Source organism: Ochotona curzoniae, unplaced genomic scaffold (genome assembly GCF_017591425.1).
Source record: "Ochotona curzoniae isolate NIBS_2020 unplaced genomic scaffold, NIBS_Ocur_1.0 scaffold_2587, whole genome shotgun sequence".
NCBI classification, from domain to species: domain Eukaryota; kingdom Metazoa; phylum Chordata; class Mammalia; order Lagomorpha; family Ochotonidae; genus Ochotona; species Ochotona curzoniae.
The window spans coordinates 102,235-121,479 of NW_024467096.1; the positions used below are offsets into that span (position 1 = coordinate 102,235).

The window sequence follows — 19,245 nt, forward strand, 5'->3', positions numbered from 1 at the left end:
TGCATACATATGCACACCAAAGGACATGTTCATGGCAGCATATTTATAATGGCTTCAGGTGAAGCCCAAATGCCCATCAATGGTAGAATGGATAAATAAGCTGTTGTATATTGATGCAGCTGAGATGCTGTTGTATATTGATACAGCTGAGATGCTGTTGCAGCCCACAGCTGTTTGATTCATCCTTTTCTGGGGCTCCAAGCTGGTGAGTGAAGAAGCCTTTAAGTGATTCTAGGCCCAGCAACTCTCTGTCTGTAATGGCATGAGAAATCCTGAGTGAGAACCCTTCCATGCTGAATCCAGTCATGTCTCAATCACGAGCAAAACATCCTATTAAGTACTGGTTTAGGGACAGGCATTAGAGCAATGAAGTACTCATGGAGGGGAAAAAACAGAATACATTAAACTTACATATTTTTTAAATGTTTAAGGTAATCTAACTGCATTTGTAAAAAAATCTAAAAATTATTGTTTAGTAATAGGCTTACAAATGAACAAGTAACTTGTAAGTTGAATTTAAAAGCTTAAGAGAAAACTACATTTTTACATTTCTACTTACATACATTGAATTTTACTGGGAAAACAAAACAAAACAAAACAAAACAAAAATTGAGTGCAAAGTTCCTGGATGGATGACTCCATTGATTCTTGGGAATATTCAAACAGACAACATGTGGCAAGGAGCTGAGTGATTTATTGGGTGCTTACTGGGTGCCACACCAGGTTGCAGGTGTTTAATACAGATTAGTTCATCTGTGAGGTGCCTTTTGTAACCCCCACTGTGTAGAGGCTCCTGATTGCAGTGGTAAGGGGTGGTCTTGATTGCCCTCTCTGGGAAGGAAGGCTCTGGAGGGTAGATTTCCCTCCGTGTAGCAGCAGTGCTGGGTTCTTCTCAGTTTGCCCCCCTTGCCCATGAGTTCATTTCTGGCAGGGCAGGGGAGAAGTTTGCAAACACAACAGATAGCCATGCTGCCCGTGGGGGAAAGGATGGCCCTCTAATGCTCAAAGTTCAGGAGTGTGGGTTGGAGCCAGAGGGGCCTGTCCTCGGGTTATCACTGCAGAGTGGCTCGGGAGTGGAGTTCTAGAAGCTGTGGAAAAACAAAAAGGAATGATGTCAATGCAGCAGCTCTGGACAGCTCACCTAACCTCACAGCTTCTTTTCCATTTTCCCTCCATCATTTCGCAATATCTTAGCAGTTCCTAGTGTCTGACACCAGAGCGGAAGTGGTATCACACAGCCATTTCATTCCAGAATATTAGCGTGTGCAAGCCTCAAATTCATCAAGCCCAACCCTCCCATTTTATAAGCAAGGAGACCAAGACATCGTCCCTGCTTTCCCTGAGCAGGCTTCAGGCATGTTCCTTCTATTGACTAAAAGATGATACTTACATTTCACAATACTAGGAATTGTAGGACCCCTGTTTTTAATTCTAATGGAGAGAGGTGAGATGAGCAGGCCTGTGAAACAGAAGAATGACTTGGGATGGTGATGGTGGCAGGGTGCCATCAGACTGCTGTGACTCACAGGACAGGGAAGGGATGACGGCCTCTAGCTCACCTGACTGTCACACAGAGCTTGTGACAGGCAGAGGCAGCACTGCTAGAGAACTCTGTTTCTGCCAAGCCACTTTGAAGATCAATTTTCCTCCCTCAGGAGTCTTTCTATAGGTTTGGTGAAGAAAGTACTATTTGCCAGTACTGCCAGCTGCTGGTGCATTTTGAAGGGAAAGAACCTGGTCTTATCCCTGCCTGAATAAACAAAGGAAATTATATAGGGGTTGGGGTGGTTACCTCATCCTTCAGAGGCCAAGGAAGTACCCAGTTCTTGTTAGGCCTCCACTTTTTGTTGCCAAAGGATTAGGGACCTTCTGCTGAGAGCCAGATTGGGAGAGCAGAGAGAGCATCCCACTCTGATGATAATGATACTCTTGATGATGATGGTAATGGTAGAGAGAGAGTTGAAGAACAGTATACCATGTCAGGATTTTAGAACACATGGTACATTAAACTCATGCTTTACAAACGCCTTATGTCATTCATTCCATTTCTCCACACAGCAGCCTGGTCAGGTAGCCAGAGGAATACTAGTTCAGCACTGTGGGTGAAGAATCTGCTCTTGATAAGATCTGGTGTCCAGATCTGAGGACCATGGGCTCCAGTGATGAGCAGCTCTCTATCCCATGAGCAGTCTGCTGTTAATGTAAGCTGCTTTTTTTTTTTTTTCACAAATTTCAGCTCTTATTTCAATTTCTTCCCACAAGAGAAACACCACATGAAGTCGAATTTTAATTTGCATTCTTTTCCTAACTTGAAGTTTGACACTTGCCCTTCCCTTGCAGGTCAGATATACTCAGTTCATACTGAGATGTTTGCCATGAGAACCCAACCTGGTGCCTGAGACACACACTGTGTAACAATGTTCAAATGTTGACTTGCTTCTCGGCCCTTTGACACTAGGTCCTGAACCCCTTCTCTGACCACAGAGAACCGGCCTGTGTATTTATGTAAACAATAGAAAGAAAGAAAACAAAATACAGTTTTTACTCTCCAAACTACAGAGTTTTGGGGACACTGAGAAACAACATCAACACTGGCCCGAATAAGAACAGTTCAACTTAGTCTATGAAAATTGTCCTGTTATCCAAATCAGCTGCTGGCCTCACAGATGCATGCTTACAAGACAAGTTCCTCATTCACTGGGTACTGCCCAGAAGGACGACAGAGCAAGGAACCCTGTGGAGACTGGCCGTAAGTGATACGGGAAAATCCTGGCAAGGGCTGCCTGGAAGATCCACCCGAATCTGTGACCTCACAGAGCGTTGCTGCCTAGGAAGAGAAGCAGCAGCCATTTTCTATTTGGGGGACCACCAGACCGGAAAAACAGAAAGAGAAACAAACACCAACACAAAGCACTCTTTAAAAAGAGTCTCATGTTAAGAGAAAAAATATTTCTAGTATGCTAAAAAAGCATTTGGAAGAAAATGAACACACAGGATTAAATTTGCTATTGCTGACAGTCACCTTCAGATAACTATAAATAAAAATAAATAATAAATGGGTTCCAGTTGGTTTGGTGTGAGAGGAAGCCCTACAGTCAATGCAAACAGGCTGGGTCACTCACAGCACTGCACCATCCCAGCATCTTTGAGCCTCTTACGTAAGCGCTGTGTTGAGACAAATGATGATGAGCTAAATACTTTGGTAATACAAGAGCCAGGAGACTGATAATGAATTGTACTAGACTTTATAAAAACAACAATGATAAACTGCTACCAATTGCCTGGGACACTGCCTATTCACTCTAATAACCCTATGGGGGTATGTTGGCAAGCAAATCAAACCATGCATTCAAAGTCTAGGATACCAGGGAAATATCTCAAATTAAATTATCCTAGTATTACAGACTGAATTAGAAACTCTGAAATTTAGCAATTTGATCGCATTCTCACATTTTTCTCAAAACCCTGTGGTTGAAAATAATGTCTTTTCCCTTTTTGTCACTTAAATGACCACAAAACACCTGCTACTGTTCTGTTCTTGCAAACACCAGTAATTTCAGAAGGTGAATTACCTTAGTAGCTTTCTCTTCTCAGGTTTCCAGAAGAGGCTGGGGGAGGAGGGTGGGACTTGGGGACTGAGTTGTGATCTTTCACTAGGAGCACCTGTAATCTCAGGGTAGGTTACAGACTCTTCCCTTGGACAGAAGGAAAGGAATTTGTGGTCAAGCCAAGCCCAGCACCTTCCCCTACCCCTCACAACCCTAAACTAGGGAGGAGAACAGCCCTAAGACTTCAGAGAACTATTAGGGAAAGATTTCCTGAGGCTTGAGCCTGGTGGCACCCTGCCACCTGCACCATCCCAAGACATTCTTCTGTTTCACAGGCCTTCTCATCTCATCTCTCTCCATTAGAATCAAAAACAGGGGTCTTACAATTCCTAGTGTTGTGCAATATAAGTATCATCTTTTAGTCAATAGAAGGAACATGCTGAAGCCTGCTCAGGGAAAGCAGGGACAATGCCTTGGTCTCCTTGCCTAGCGGGGACCACCACTCCGTGTCCCCTCATCTGGAAAACACTTTAGCCTTCTCACGCCTGGCAGCGAGGCTTGCAGGTATGGGGTAGGGGAGAGCAATACACTCAAAGGAAGCAAGTAGCATGTGGAGTAATTGGGTGGTTTATAGAATGCATCCAATTTGCTTAGAAACAGAGCCAATAGACAGTGCAGTCTCCCCTCTTTCATCCCCCAAAGCTGACAACCCCCCAGAAGTGTGGAGAATATTCAGAGAGCTGGGAATTTTCACACCTTTGCTTGAGTGGTTATGTGTGTATGTTTAATGGACAGAAAAAAAGGCACTGATCTTGGAGGAATTTGGATTAGAACAGATGAGATGGAGGACCAGAGCAGTCCTGGAGAAGGAGCAAAGTGGGGCAGGAAATGGGGAAAGGAAAGAAGTGGGGAAAGTGAGAGAAATCCTTGAACAGTAAAGTGGGCAAACACCTAGAGAATACCCGGAGAAGGAGACTGAGCTCAGAAGGAGAAAAGAGACACTGAGGCAGCCAAGTAAGCATAAAGAGAAATGAGAGAAGAAATAGAACAAAGAAAAGCAAAGAACACAGAGAGCTGCCAGAGCTGTGGAGACAGGTGGGCAGGTGCACTTGGCGAGGAGGGACTGGTGGGACAGAGGCAGTGTGCTGGGCAAGGGCAACAGTGCCAATGTGGGAAGCTAGCCGAGCGACCTTGCTGTGACCAGATCATTGGACCTGTCCCTAGAATCACTCCAGGTACCACTGGAGAGCAGCAATTCCATAGATGCAGAAGAAAAGATCTAACTCTTACCATTCCCTTCTCTTACCTCCCTGATCATTTATACAACTTGCTTTTCAAAAACATGTGAACGGTTGCTCACACGCTGCTGCCCTGGGTGGCACTTCAGGGAATCTGTCTGGGCTTTAGTGCCCTCTTCTCTGAACAAGACCTTCTGAACCTACAAGATCTGGGGTTTCCTCTGGTGAAGCCAGGCCTCCACCAGGGTTGGGCAGAACTCCCGAGATAAATGTCACCACGTTGCGAGCGCAGTCAGGAGAAATGGAAAGCTGTTTCCCAGAACTGCTGAGGGCAGCCTTTTTTGTATACTCCCTGCAAGGGAAGTCCTGCAGGTCCCCCCCACACCCACAGCTTCAGGTCCATCCCACCTCCCTCAGGTACAGGCTGCTGGGGGAAGGCAGGCCAGAGTGTGTGTTGGGAGGGTGGGTACCCAAGTAATGCACTTGATTTAGAGCAGTATTTAGTCCTCTGCCCAAAGAACCAGACATTCTCTGTTGGGCGAGAGGACAGCCAGGTAAGGATAGTTCCTGACACAGCCACTACTCTATAATCACAAATCTCTTTACAAGACTAAGAGACATCATACAATTTGTGGAAAACATATTTCATGAGCAGACAGTATTTGGATTTCTAATTTTTTTATACCAAAATAAACCTACATTTTATTCCCATCCAAGAATTTTCTGAAGTCCCTTCCTATGCATTCTTTTATTTTTACTTTGAGAATCAGGGACAGAGAGCCAGAGTTCCCATCTGCTGGTTCATTCCTCAAATACCTGCAACATGGGGAAATGGCTCCCGAAGCCAGGGTCTCAATCCAGGCCTCCCGTGTGGGTGGCAGGCACCAAACACCCGAGTCATTACCACAGCCTTCCTTAGCGGGTAGCTGGCATCAGGAGCAGAAGCTGGGAACTGAAGCCAGGTGCCCCCGTGTGAGGTGCCAGCATCGTAACTGCTAGGCCCAGTGCCTGTGCTCATCGGCGATAACACCTGCCCAGTCCAGGCTAAATAACAACTGCTTTCCAGAAGGGACTCTGTGTCTGGAAGGCAATCAATGAGAGCTAGTAGCACGCCAACATTCTCTTCCCTTTAAAACGTATGCCAGATAAAATCCCCTTTAATCCCAGCAGTGGCTTAATCTTTAAACAACTCTACACACACATTTAGCAACCTACCTGCCCCCTCAAAATGTCAACCAGCCTATTTTCCAAAACACAACTACAATGAATAAAAATAAATGAATTATAAAAGAAACATCCACGCCTTGCTTGTACCCAGAGTGAGCTGCTGCTAGCTGCAAGGCTGGATTCACGCCACTTTGTGTGAGTCCTCTGAGAGGAGACGCTCCAGTAGGCAGGAGTTTGCCCTTCCAAGCTGTGTTGAGGCCAGCCGGTGGCAGGAATGTGTGGGGGCCGTGTTCTGAGTACTTACGCAGGGTCCTCAGCCGGCGACTGTGCCCGTGTTCTCCCCTCACCTCATGTACTCCCCATCACTCCTATAATCCATAAGCGATTCTGATCCTGACACCTCCTCAAAATCCTCCAGCACCAGACTGGTGGAGTCCTCACCCAGGATGCCGCTGTCGGGTCTGGACATCCTGGCCCTGGAAGGAGGTGCAGGAAAGTTGGTGGCAGCTGGAGAGGGAGCCCAAGGGGACGTGTGCTGGGCGGAGGTGGCCGTGGCTTGAGGAGGAGACATGGCTGGCACACGGGCTTCCTCATCATCCTTCTCAGACTCTGGCTCTGTGTCTGGGGCAGCGGGCCCCAGCACGTGGTAGAGGCTGGGCAGGCGAATGTCAAAGCGCAGTGCAAACTTAGCAAAGAGCTTTTCGTTGAGAGTGTAGAGCTTCTCTGAGATGTCATAGCCCAGCAGGGCCGAGAAGAGGCGCGAGATGTACCGCTCCTTGGTCAGCAGAAGGTGGAGGCTTTTCCGGGGCCAGGAAATATAGCTGCATTCCGTCTCAGCTGTGAGGGTGACCTGACAGGGATCAGAAGCAGGAAGTAAAGCCCTAAGCTGGAAAGTCTGCTCACACTAAGCAGCAAGATGCAGCCAGTCACATGGAACATGGCTGTGCCTTTACCCAAATGCCTGCCTGGAGGAGGCCCAGGGAACGAATGCCCACATGTGTGCACCGGGTTGGGGGTGTTCTGTGTTCTGGAATCAACCAGCTCCCCACTCACTCACTTCTCACTCTGGAACTCAGTATCCCTACGGTACCACGGCCGCCACATAACTAGTGGCTGATGAAGGTCCTGAGTCTTGTGATGGAAGTGATAGATGGATAGAGAGGATGGGCTCCATAATGCTCTGAAGAGAGGTTAAAATGACGATGACTTCATTTTCAGAATAAAGGATAACACCAGGGAACCTCAAAGCCTTTGTAGAGAATGAAATCAAAAGATACATTCATTTTGATGTAAAAGAAAGGTTAAAATCCTTGAATGTAAAAGATCTTACAATGCATACTACAAAACAGCCATGAATAGAGCTTGACTTTCTTTGCACCAGAATAAACCTTTCTTTTAATTTAATTTTCCATGAAAATTTTGAAATACTGTTATAGATGGGGGTAGCAGTACAGAAAGGATAGAAAGATGTTTAGCTAGAGGAAAAGCTTCTCATTGGCAGGCCAAGTTACATCAAGTGGATAACGGGGTACTGCTCTGGGACTCAGGTCCATGAAGTTGCTCTTAATTTTATCACAATAAGTAATCAAAAGGACTTAATGCCGAGATGGCAGGAGGGCCCTGAAGAAGAAAATCTCTCAACATCAGAATGCCAAAAGGCATTGATTAGCCACTTAAGTAGTCACATGAATGCGCATTACATGCCCAAGATGCAAAATTATATTGCACTTGCAGTGGAAACAAGCAATAATGTGTGCCCAGCATAAGCAGGTACTAGATAAATCCTTGATAACATAATAATGAGAGGTAAAGCTAGGGTTAAAATGGAAACATGTTCATGGTAGTACAGGAAAAGGGTGTGGAATCCTGTAATTTTCTATAATCTGGTTGGTGTGGTGTTTAGGGATGGCGGGGTCATGGGTATTTGTGGATGGGGAGGGTGGAGATGACCATGAAGAGGACGATGTGGCTAACACTTATCGATGATGACTGTGTGTCAAGTGTACAGCATTTTACGTGCATTGTCTAATTACACGTAGGGCTGACTTTCAAAAAGTATATGATGTTTTAACTTCCTGCGTTGCCCACTTGATGTCCCATCGTCCTCCTTTCTTCTTCATTCCTCTCTGCAACTCCTCCATTCTTCCACTCAGCCCCTGCCCCGCCCTTCCAACTACAACTGCAAGGCCTCAGGCTTGTTTCAAGTGTTGGCTTTGCCTCCTTGCCAGCTGTGTGTCAGATACATTACTTAATCTCTTCGAACATGTTGCCTTGTGAGCAAGAATTCTGAAAATAATATTCAAGACCTGTCCATTACTCAGAGTCCGGCAAGTAGTTTTCACAATCTTGTGGGTACAATTACTTAGCAATTCACAAACAAGACTTCCGAGTGCAGAACATGAGGCGGGTGTATCCCCAAACCCAAAGGCAAAGACCTCAGGCATTTTTATACACAAGCTGGTACTTCTTCATCTGCAAGTCAAACAAAACTTAAAATGGGAACATCCTTTTCTCTTCTCTTCATTTCCCTGGACAGCTGCCAGTCCATTTATTTGCTTCCCTTTTTAACGAAGCTCCATGAGAAAATGCCCACACTCACTCTCTCTGATTTTTCTCACTTTCTGCGGAGCTAGTAAGGCCTTGTCCCTCCTTGGCAGCTCACAAATGCTACACCTGTGAAGGTCATCAGCTGTCATTAAGTCACAGAAGGTGATCGATTTCCTCAGATTCCAGTCCATGAACTATCTCCCCGCCTTTGTTCTGTTTTCAAGTGGCTCCCCAGGCCCTGCATTATCCTGATGGCTCCTTTTCAACTTCCTTTGCTGAGTCCCTTTTTTTTTTAAGATTTATTTTATTTTTATTGGAAAGTCAGATATACAGAGAGCAAGAGAGACGGAGAGGAAGATCTTTGTCCAACAATTCACTCCCCAAGTGGATGCAGCGGCTGGAGCTGAGCTGATCCAAAGCTAGCAGCCAGGAGCTGTTTTGGGTTTCCCATGTGGGTGCAGGGTCCCAAGGCTTTGGGCCATCCTCAACTGCTTTCCCAGGCCACAGGCAGGGAGCTGGATGGGAATTAGGGGACTGCCAGGATTAGAACTGGCACCCATATGGGATCCCAGGTGTGCAAGGTGAGGACTTTAGCCATTAGGCTATTGCACTGGGCCCTGCTGTATCCTTTTACTCTTTCCAACTGCTTAACACTAGAATATTCCAGGCCGTCCTTCTTGAACTCCTTCTCTGCTCTCCTCCTCTCACTTAATGATTTTATCCATTCCAATGACTAAATATTAAGCCAGATACAATCAATCCCCACACGCCTGTCTCAAGTTCAAGGTTCATTCCTTGATTCCAGACTCAAATATCCAACTGCCCATGCAGCATTTCCACTTAAATGTCCATAGATGACATAATTGAACACATCCCAAGCTGAACTTCCTATCCCCTAGGATCAGCTGTATCTGGACAGCAGTTCCATCCTAGCAGCTGTTTGGATCAAAAGCTTCAGCGTTGTCCTCGATCCTCACTTTCTGTCACATACTGCATTCAAGCCTCAAACAAACTCGTTCTGGCTCTATCTAGAAAATACATGCTTTAAGGGGCTGATGCTGTGGCTCAACAGGCTAACCTTCTGCTTGCAGGTGCTGGCATCACATATGGGCATCTGTTTTCGTCCTGACTGCTCCACTTCCCATCCAGCTCCCTGCTTGTGGCCTGAGAATGCAGATGAGGACAGCCCAAGGCCTTTGGTACCCTGCATCCATGTGGGAGATCCGCATGAAGTTCCTGGATCCTGGCTTTGAATCGGTTCAGCTTGGCCATCGTAGCCATTAGGGGAGTAAGCTAGCAGATAGAAAATTCTCTCTCTCTCTCTCTCTCTCTCTCTCTCCCCCTGTGTGTGTGTGTCTCCTTCTCTGTAAATCTGCCTTTCAAATGAAAATAAATAAATGTTAAAAGAAAATACATGCTCTGGTCCTCCATGACCTGGTAGCCCATCACCTCCCACCTTCTGCTATTCTCTTCCTTCCCTCTCTGCTCTGGCCTCCTTCCTGCACCTTAAATACACAAGCCTCATCTCAGGGCCTTTACATGGGCCTCTTCCTCTTTCTGCTCTTCCTTTAGACATTTAAAGGAGCTCACACCCTCATTCCTCTCCAGTCTTTGCCCAATATAACCTGCTTATCAAGGACTTTCATAAGCACAAAATTTAAAATTGCAACTGTATCTCCCTTGTACTGCTACTGTATATTGTTGCTTCCATAACTAGTAGGCATGTCCCTTCAATGTGCCTCAGAATGTACTCATTCATTATGTCTATGATCTATGTCTGTCCCCTCCACTAGAATGTAAATTGCCATAGGGTAGGGGTCTTTGTCTATCCAGTTCACCTTTAACGGTGCCTGATTATGTAATAATTGCTCAAAAAATAACATTGCTGAAGCAAATAGGTCAATCAAAGGCAGTCCACGAATGCGGTACAACAATTTCATGTCACCTTCTCATGTCCTGTGTAAGGTCTTGCCCTAGAATGCTCCAGAAATCTGCTCCGTGATTGGTCCCCAATCATACTTATCTATATGGATGTGTCTATAGAAGTCTTGAGCTGTATCCAGCTTTCTATTACTCACCCCAGAGGCTCTTTGAATAGATTAAACAAAGTAACCTAAAGAATAGGCCCTGCAAAACAGGATGCAAAATGGAACAATAATGCTGATTCCTGTGTGATTTCTCCTTCCTGTGCTATGTTCATGGTGGTTAACGGGAGTGTGACAGTGCTGAACAGTCCATGTATTTTGATTTAAATGAGTTGTCCAGAGGTGAGGTAGAATTGATACATTTGTGTTAAATACAATGAATTGTGATTTAGGTCACATCAAATGTGGATTGTTGTCTCAGTTGAGAAAGATGGTATTAATTGCAAAAGGTAAGAACAAGATGAATAGGCCCCGGTGCAGTGGCCTAGCGGCTAAAGTCCTCGCCTTGCATGCACCAGGATCCCATATGGGCGCCGGTTCTAATCCCAGCAACCCTGCTTCCCATCCAGCTCCCTGCCTGTGGCTGGGAAGACAGTCAAGGACAGCCCAAAGCCTCGGGACCCTGCACCTGGGTGGGAGACCTGGAGGAAGTTCCTGGCTCCTGGCTTTGGATTGGTGCAGCAGCAGCCATTGCGCTCACTTGGGGAACTGAATCATTGGACAGAAGACCTTTGTCTCTCCTCCTCTCTTTATATCTGACTTTGTAGTAAAAATAAATAAATCTTAAAAAAAAAAACAGGATGAACAATAAGTTGGAACAACACCTGACATTTAGAGGGAGGAAATGGAATTTTACACAGCCAACAGCAAATGTGCAGGTCTCACTGCACACTAAAAATATAAAGGGGAGGGGTATGATTGTGCCAACATTCCTGGCCGAGAGGCCATCTGGGGTGACAGCCTTTCCTTTGGAGCGTAACTCAGGGAGGACACCAGCTTTCTGCCACCTGTTCCTTCGTGTCAGTGTCAGGGCCTGCTCCTCCTTGCCCGGGTCCTGATTCAGCCCTCCTGCACATTCCTGTGGCCTGGGAACATTCCCACGGGAGACTGCTAAGCTTGTGAGAGGGCGCAGGTGTGTGGCAGGTGGAGCAGTAGGAACACGACCAGGGGTCTGCAGCTGCTGAACATGGTGGTAGGGTCAGGGTTCTCTGTCAGGCTTTGTCATCACAGAGGCAAGTGTCCGAGTCGGGGCGGAAACTGGCCTAGCTAGGTGGCACTGGCTGGCACAGTCTGTTCCTGGTTTGGCTCAGACGTCAGTTCTGGGGACTCCCAGCTAGAAGCGGTAGGAGACACGTGGAACCCAACACCAGCAAGCCATCCAGACAGAGGAGTCCCTATAACAGTGTACGTGGTGCGTGCGTGTGAGAAACTACATTGCCTGGTGGCCCTCCAAACTAAAAGACAAAAAGTAGACCCAGGTTCCTTGGTTTGACTACCTTGTAGCTAAAGACCTGGGGTAGATTACAAGATGATTTGGGGCATTAATTTCCTCATCTGTTAAATTGAGTAGTAATCATAAGACTAGATGGCCCATATAGTAGTGAGAGTCAAAAACTGAGGCCATGTAATATACAGAGGCTGCTGTGTGCTGGCCATTCGGCAGGTGAGAGCTGCAATGACAGTGACCAAAATCTGAGTGGCTGGGGCAGAAGAGGGTAGGAGTTGAGCAGGCAGGCCTCCCTGGGGAGCTTCTCCTTTAGGTGTGTTTGCAAAGTTCATAGAGTGCCCCAGGGACACCAGCTCTCCCTGGCAAGCCAGGGCACTGAGCCTTCACTGCACACTGGCTGGGTCCCAGATACTGTCTTTCGGTCCCTGGGGACAAAATAAGGGAGAAGCCTAGAGTTTTACTTCAAAGAGTTCACCCTGTGGGAGCCAGAAAGGAAACCACATGCTGCAGAAAGCAGCATGGGCAGCGTAAGGAAAAGGCGGAGAACAGCAGCCAGCAGCTGAGAAAGTGGAACCTGGCAGTGTCAGTCTGGGTTGACTTCAAGGAGGAAGTGTGGTGTCTCATCTAAACGGGTCAGTGCATTGCAGAAGGGGGAGTCAGTAGCAGCCAACCTATGGAAACTGCAGGACGCTGTCGGCAGCTTGGTTTGGCCCAGATTGTGAGAGCAGAACATATACAGGGAGGCAGGCCGGGAGCTCACTGAAGGTTTTACAATCTCTTCCTAGGACTGGGGATTTGTATCACGTGACCATTGGGACTTTTGGAAAGTATTTCAGGCACAAGAGCAACAGGGCCCTCCATCTGGACCCAGCACCTTCTTCCCTACCCCACTTCTGGTAGGAACCAGGCAGAGGAGGAGACCAGGACAAAGGCCAGATGGGGGTGGGGATGGGGTCAAAGGGGTGTTGCCGCAGGGCTCCCTGTTACCTGGAACACTCCTTCCTCTGAGGGCTGCAGCGATTCCCACTCGGGAGAATCCAGGAACTGGTAGGGGAAGATGTAGTGCAGAAACTGCCCGTCCTGGCTCACACGGACCCTGCAGAGAGAAACACAGTGTAGGAGAAGGAAACTGGCTGCCCGGCCCTCTGCGCTAAGTGTTGGGTGCTGACCATGGGACTCCTCAAGCAGGAAACAGTGCTCAGAGTAGGAGCAGCCTCGTGACCAGAGGCCAGCTTCTTTCCTTCTCCTTTGGCTCCTTCTCTCGCAGACTACCCAACATCACACAGCGGAGTGGAAAGCTTGAGGCAGGGCAAGCAGGAATTAAAAATCACTTAGATTTGTGCCTACCCCAGAGCCATGACCCAAGAATCTTTGAAGGTCAGATATGATCATTATCACTCTGTCTTCCCCGTGATGCAAACACACAGCTAAGGTGAAAAACCACTGTTCCAGAATTCTCTGTGCACAGGTCACATGTGACCAGTTACATCTACATATAAGGCAAAGTAACAATTCAGTTCCTGGCTTGAGTGAATCACCACAGCCCTGTGGCCTATAGCTCCCCGACCATAGGATGCCCGGCCCCACAGAGCTGCACTACCCACCTGTGTCCTGAGGGTGCCTCCTGAGCAGACACCTGCTGCCTTCTCCTCTCCAGCAGGTTCCTGCAAGAGTCCCGCTTCATGCATTACGTGCTAGCACTGACACTGCTTTCCAGAACACTTGCCAAGTATACTTCTACTTGATCAACGTAGATCATCATTTACCGCCCCCCACTTCCAATCCTCTTACTTTGCAGCTAAGGAAGTTGATGCTCAGAGAGGCTCAGTGGTGAGCTTCAGGGTCCACAGCCATCAAGTGGCAGAAGTGAGAGCCTATGTTCTGGCCACAGCCCCATGTTGCCATCCTGTAACCAGGGCTTTTGGAAGCTGATAGGGCACTCTCCTGGCATTGGCACTTCCCTGCCCTCTCCACCCACACAATGGCTAAAGTACTCCACAAGTGGTAGCCCACATACCCTGTCCATGAAGATCCAAGGGTAAACACTTGACCCATGCTGAGACCATCAGACTCCTTCCTGGAGAGTCTGGAAATGGATTTAAGTGAGTCTGACTCATGAGGACAGCTATCAGTGATTAACAAAACGAACACACTTCTCTACTCTGGAATAAACTCTTGGATTTTCAAATCACATAATTTTGACTTTCAAAAAACACATGCCAGGCCTGGCACAATGGTTCAGTAGCTAAATCCTTGCCTTGTAGGCTCCAGAATCCCATATGAGTGCTGGTTCATATCCTGACTTTTCCACTTCCTATCCAGCTCCCTGCTTGTGAGCTGGGAAAGCAGTGGAGGACGGCCAAAAGCCTTGGGACTCTGCACCTGCATGAGAGATCTGGAGGAAGCTCCTGGCTTCAGATCGGCTCAGCTCCAGCCATTGTGGCTTCTTAGGGAGTGAACCAGCAAACTGAAGATCTTTCTCTATCTCCTTATCTCTTTTAATCTGATTTTCTAATAAAACTAAAAAATCTTAAAAAAAAAAAAACAACAAGCACATATCCTAAATTGGGCGTAGAAAAAAATCTGAAATCACATAAAATGTTCTAGTTGAATGAGTTCTGTGCCTCTCTTTAAGTTTGGCAAGAAATTCTTGTATCTCTTTTTTAAAGATTTATTTATTTATTTTATTGGAAAGTCAGATATACAGAGAGATGGAAAGACAGAGAGGAAGATCTTGGGTCTGATGATTCACTCTCCAATTGGCCACAACAGACAGAGCTGAGCTGATCCAAAGCCAGGAGCCAGGAGCTTCCTCCAGGTCTCCCACACAGGTGCAGGGTCCCTAGAGTCCTTGACTTGCCTGTGACCACAGGCCTGACTTCACAGCTTTGGAACACAACTTAGAAGCACACTGCTCTGTGACTGAGGGGCTGACACCTGGCCTGGTGCTTTAAAATGTAGGTATGGAGGCTTGTTGGAAATGATGCCAGGCTACTGGTTGTCCCTGGGTGCACCAAGTACATTTCAGGTGGAAGCTGTATCTGGAAGATTAGGATCCAGGATGGGCTTTTCTCTTTTCTTCTGAAAAACTCAGCTGAATGTTTGACTTCTCTTGTGAAGTGAATTATATCAGGCACCAAGGTGCTTCTATCAGACAAGGGATGGGAGGAGACCAGAGAGACAAACCTCAAAGACAAACCTTGTCCATGTGAAGGGGTCTCTCCTGTTATATCTAGAGCTTTGCTGGCTAAACAAATGCACAGAGAGAACACTCTATGTTGTGGGAAGGCTAGGACTGAAAAGGGTATGAGCTGGCTCTTGCCCTTGAAGGCTTCACAGTGGAGTGAAAGTCACAGCATATCAAGTACTGACTGCAAGTCAATGGACTAGGTGCTGCTGGGAAAACAGAGGCATCACGGAAGGCACAGGTTGGCTCCCTTAGCACCACAGCCATCTCAAAGATTACATCTGAGCTGTGTCCTCAAGGTTGAATAGAATACTGAGAAGCACAGAATGAAGGGGGTGTGGACAGAGATGTGGGGAGTTTGGTCTGTTCTCCAGTACCTCTTTTGTCTTCCTCCATAGTACTTCAGTTCCAACTGGACCCGTGGCTGCACAGCTTAAAACTAGACTCCTTTGCCTTCCTGGCTGCTAGGGAGAACCACGGGTTTAAGTTCTGTCCAATGAGATATTAGCACTCCTGAGTCTTGCTGTTCATGAATGTCTAGAAATATTTGTGAGCATACATATTTCCAAAGATCATCACCCATTCACAAACTATTACCTAATACCTGCCAACCTAAAGATGAAAGAAAGAAGGGTATGCAGGTCACAAACCAAACTGAGGGTGGGGTCAGGGTGTAGCCCCAGATGGCAGATGCTTGCTCCTAGGAGGGTGCGTCATTTATAGACTGCCCTAGGCAATGAAAGAATGCTGGAGAAGATGAAGAGCTGTGCTGTGCTCCTTGAGGATTTTCACACCCAGGGTCTCTAGCTGCTCTCTTCTCAGGTGTCACCTTAAGCTGTCCTTCTCCCAGTCTGTCACCTTAAGCTGTCCTTCTCCCAGTCTGACCTCCCCCTTCCCTTCTGAAAAGTGAGTGCCACTAAGTTCCAGGCTCGTGTTGCACTTTGCACTTCCCTGTAGAAATCCTGTGGTCATATCTGTTATTCACCATGAGAACAAACATTTAATTCCTGATCCTTGTGGATAGGTCGTAGTACCAGGACAGTATTGTCCACAGCTAACATTGGATCCCTAGTCCTTAGTACTCTTAACACAGAGTTGTGGGAGGGTCCCAAAGTTGATTGGGAGGAAAAGGGTGAACAAGCTCATTGTGCCACTGCAAAAAGGGGTCAAAACCTAAAGGAAAAGCTTCTCTAGAAAGGAAGCCTACAGGAGCGTTCTTTGTCACTGGGCTCTTCGTCCCAGGTGACAGGTAATTCTCCCCTAGAGGAACAGCACAGACAGTTCCCTGCAAGTTTGTGCCCTGACTTATACCGGAGAGAAGCTCTCAGCCAGTTAACACGGCTTCATGGCAGGATGGGTTTTGAGGAAGTCACTTTGTCTCCAGAGTCTTGAAAGAAACTGACTGTCCTAAGGAGATGTTGGCGGGAAGAGCAGAGGGCTCCAGGTGAGAGTCAAGTTCAACTTCACAAAGCTGAGACAGGCTGATATTGAAAGATAACCAAGCAACTAGAGCATGACTTTTATTCCAAAATTATAAAAGCAAGGAAAAAATAGCAAAATTGTCTAGCTTCTCACATAGGCCTTTGATGCCAAGCATACCAAGAAGAGCTACCCTGAGGAGCAAAATCTCGTACCCCCTTCACTTGGAAGGAGACTTACATAAGTTCATGGTAAATCAGCCACACGTGAGAGACCTGATGGATGATTGTAACAGGCTTCCAACAAATGAGCACTCCTCGGAGCAGGAGCTCTTCGACTGGTCTGAATTCCCCCTCTGAACACAGGAGCTATGGGAGCAAGGCATATCATGGGACTCTAGATTGTCTTACTTCAAGTAGCAAGCATTCTGGCTCTAGCTATAATGTATTTGTCTTTACACCTCTGTTTACAAATAGTTGCATTTGCTTACACTTTCAATTAACTCATAAATGAAATGGTAGCTGTGCCTGCAAAATGCCTTCCCTGAGAGCTCACTCAATCGAATACCCCCATCTCCATACCTGACAGAGGGGCTATCCTATGCATCTCTATAGGATGTCCCAAACAAGTGGGGCTGTCTCCTTGATGACCTAGCCAGAAAAAGGGGTTAAGGGAAATATCTCAGGTTTTGATACTATTCTCTGTACATAGCTGGTGGCTGAGAAGATGTTGACTGTGTGAGGAAGGAGCAAACTACTCGTAAACAGGTCCAGTTTTCCAGAGATGCTACAGCAGCATTGTGAGTGTGTGTGTGTGTACACAATCATTTCAAGCCTGGCTCAAGAAACAGTTACCTGGGTCCGACGTGGTGGCCTAGTGGCTAAAGTCCTAGCCTTGAACACGCCGGGATCCCATATGGGCACTAGTGCTAATCCTGGCAGCCCTGCTTCTCATCCAGCTCCCTGCCTGTGGCCTGGGAAAGCAGTCAAGGACAGCCCAAAGCCTTGGGACCCTGAATCTGTGTGGGAGAGCTGGAAGAGCTCCTGGCTTTGGATTGGTACAGCTCTGGTCATTGTCGTCACTTGGGGAGTGAATTATTGGCAGAAGATCTTCTTCTCTGTCTCTCCTCCTCTCTCTATCTTACTTTGCAATAAAAAATAAATAAATCTTAAAAAAAAAGTTACCCACATCTGGCAGCACATGTATAATCATTCTTGCCAACCAAGAAGTTGTCTCAATGGTCTAGCCATCTCTTAGAAAATGCTAAGAAAGAGGAAGCAAATCTACTCTTAGAAAAATCTATTTTAGGTTGTTTGACCTGCCATATCCTTCCCTAAGTTGACGGGGACACGAAATGGAAAACAGACAGATCAGGAAATGAGAAGTGTGGTCTAAAGGGGGAAAACACAATCCTGGGGCAATGACGGAGTATCTCACCGGCCAGAGAGCAGCAGGGACAGACGGTTGATGGGTGTCTCACCCTCCACGGCATAGGTCTGCTCCGTGGCCAGTGTCAACACCTGCTCGTCACAGCAGTGGACAATCTCCTTGTACGTCTGCAGGGGCACCTGCAGGGGCACCCAGAGCGTCTTGTACAGGAGGTTGAATTCCTCAGGGAGGGTATCCTCACGCAGACGGTATACCAGGTAAGCCAGCTGGAGCACGCAAGCCATGGCCAGCAGGAAGCTCCAAAGGACAATGTCCAGGCCACAGGCATGGAACCAGCCCCACAGCGCACAGCACAGGTAGCCTGTACCCAAAAAACCAAAAAGGTAGAAGCAGCCATACACCCCGCTGCCCCCCATGAAGCCCAGGAGCAGAATGCAGCTGGCCAGGTGGTAAACGGCCCCTTCCATGTCCGGCTTCCAGCTGATGCACATTGGCCTCTGCCACAGGAGCTGGCCCACAGTACTGCTGCTGCTGCCATTCATCTTTGCAGCTTTGCCAAGCCACACTAGGCTCTAACACTGTCCCCGCAGGGAAAACAAAGGCATCTGTTGTCCCAGGTACCTTCTCACCTCCGCTTCTCACCGACTCCCTTTCCCAAGTGGAATGCTTCCTGTGGCTTTGGGAATGAATGGCAGAACGTAATACACTTCATGGAGAATTTAAAAGAAACTTTTTCTTTGTGTATGTGTCTCTCTCCCTCTCCCTCTTCAGCAAGGCTCCGGTGCCAGCAAAACTTTGGCAAGTTGACTTGGCCTGGGGTTTCTTGAGAGTCTTCAGATTTAGTTCTTAGCAGAAAACCTAAGCTGTTCCACGGGAAAGGTGGGACCGCGAGATGTCATGCAGCTTCGGCAGCGTGGGGTGCAGCGCTCACATCCTGCTCTCTCTTGTTCCCCAGCGGAGTGAGGAGAGCCCAGCAGGAGAGGCACACTTGTGCTCCATTTGGAATGCGTCCTCTCTTGGCACCGGAAGAAAGGGTGACCCCAGATGGATACCATGTTTGGAATTGGAATCCAAGAGGTACTGGCAGTGAGGAAAAACAGGCCAGGAACACAGGCAGTCTGGCGGAGCACTTAACATACCTCCCAGGGGACAAGATAAGACCGCAGGGCAAGAGAGGCGGGCAGTGAGGGACAAAGAAAAAGTGAGCAGAGGGTTTTACCTCGATGCTTCAGGCTGACTGTTGTGGAGAGGGCCAACAGGCTTCCAGAGCTAAGAGAACTCATCAGAGAAGGAAAGTGTGGGCTATTATCAGAAAGGAGTCCTAAAAGGGAAAACTGGAAACCCCCTAAAGACTTACTAACTCATACCACAAATATTA

The 19,245-nt window shown here is 47.3% G+C and overlaps 1 protein-coding gene across 1 annotated transcript; it reads right to left on the reverse strand.

The window, feature by feature from the left end:
• Positions 1 to 342: 342 nt before the first annotated feature.
• POPDC2 (popeye domain containing 2) lies at positions 343 to 18,861 on the reverse strand. The gene is made up of 4 exons (XM_041002869.1): positions 17,916 to 18,861; positions 12,860 to 12,968; positions 6,395 to 6,803; positions 343 to 1,088 (listed from the first exon to the last, which is right to left on the reverse strand). Exons 1-4 carry the CDS (start codon positions 18,407 to 18,409, stop codon positions 1,003 to 1,005), a joined length of 1,098 nt encoding a protein of 365 aa, XP_040858803.1. The 5' UTR covers positions 18,410 to 18,861; the 3' UTR covers positions 343 to 1,002.
• Between the last annotated feature and the right edge of the window lie 384 nt (positions 18,862 to 19,245).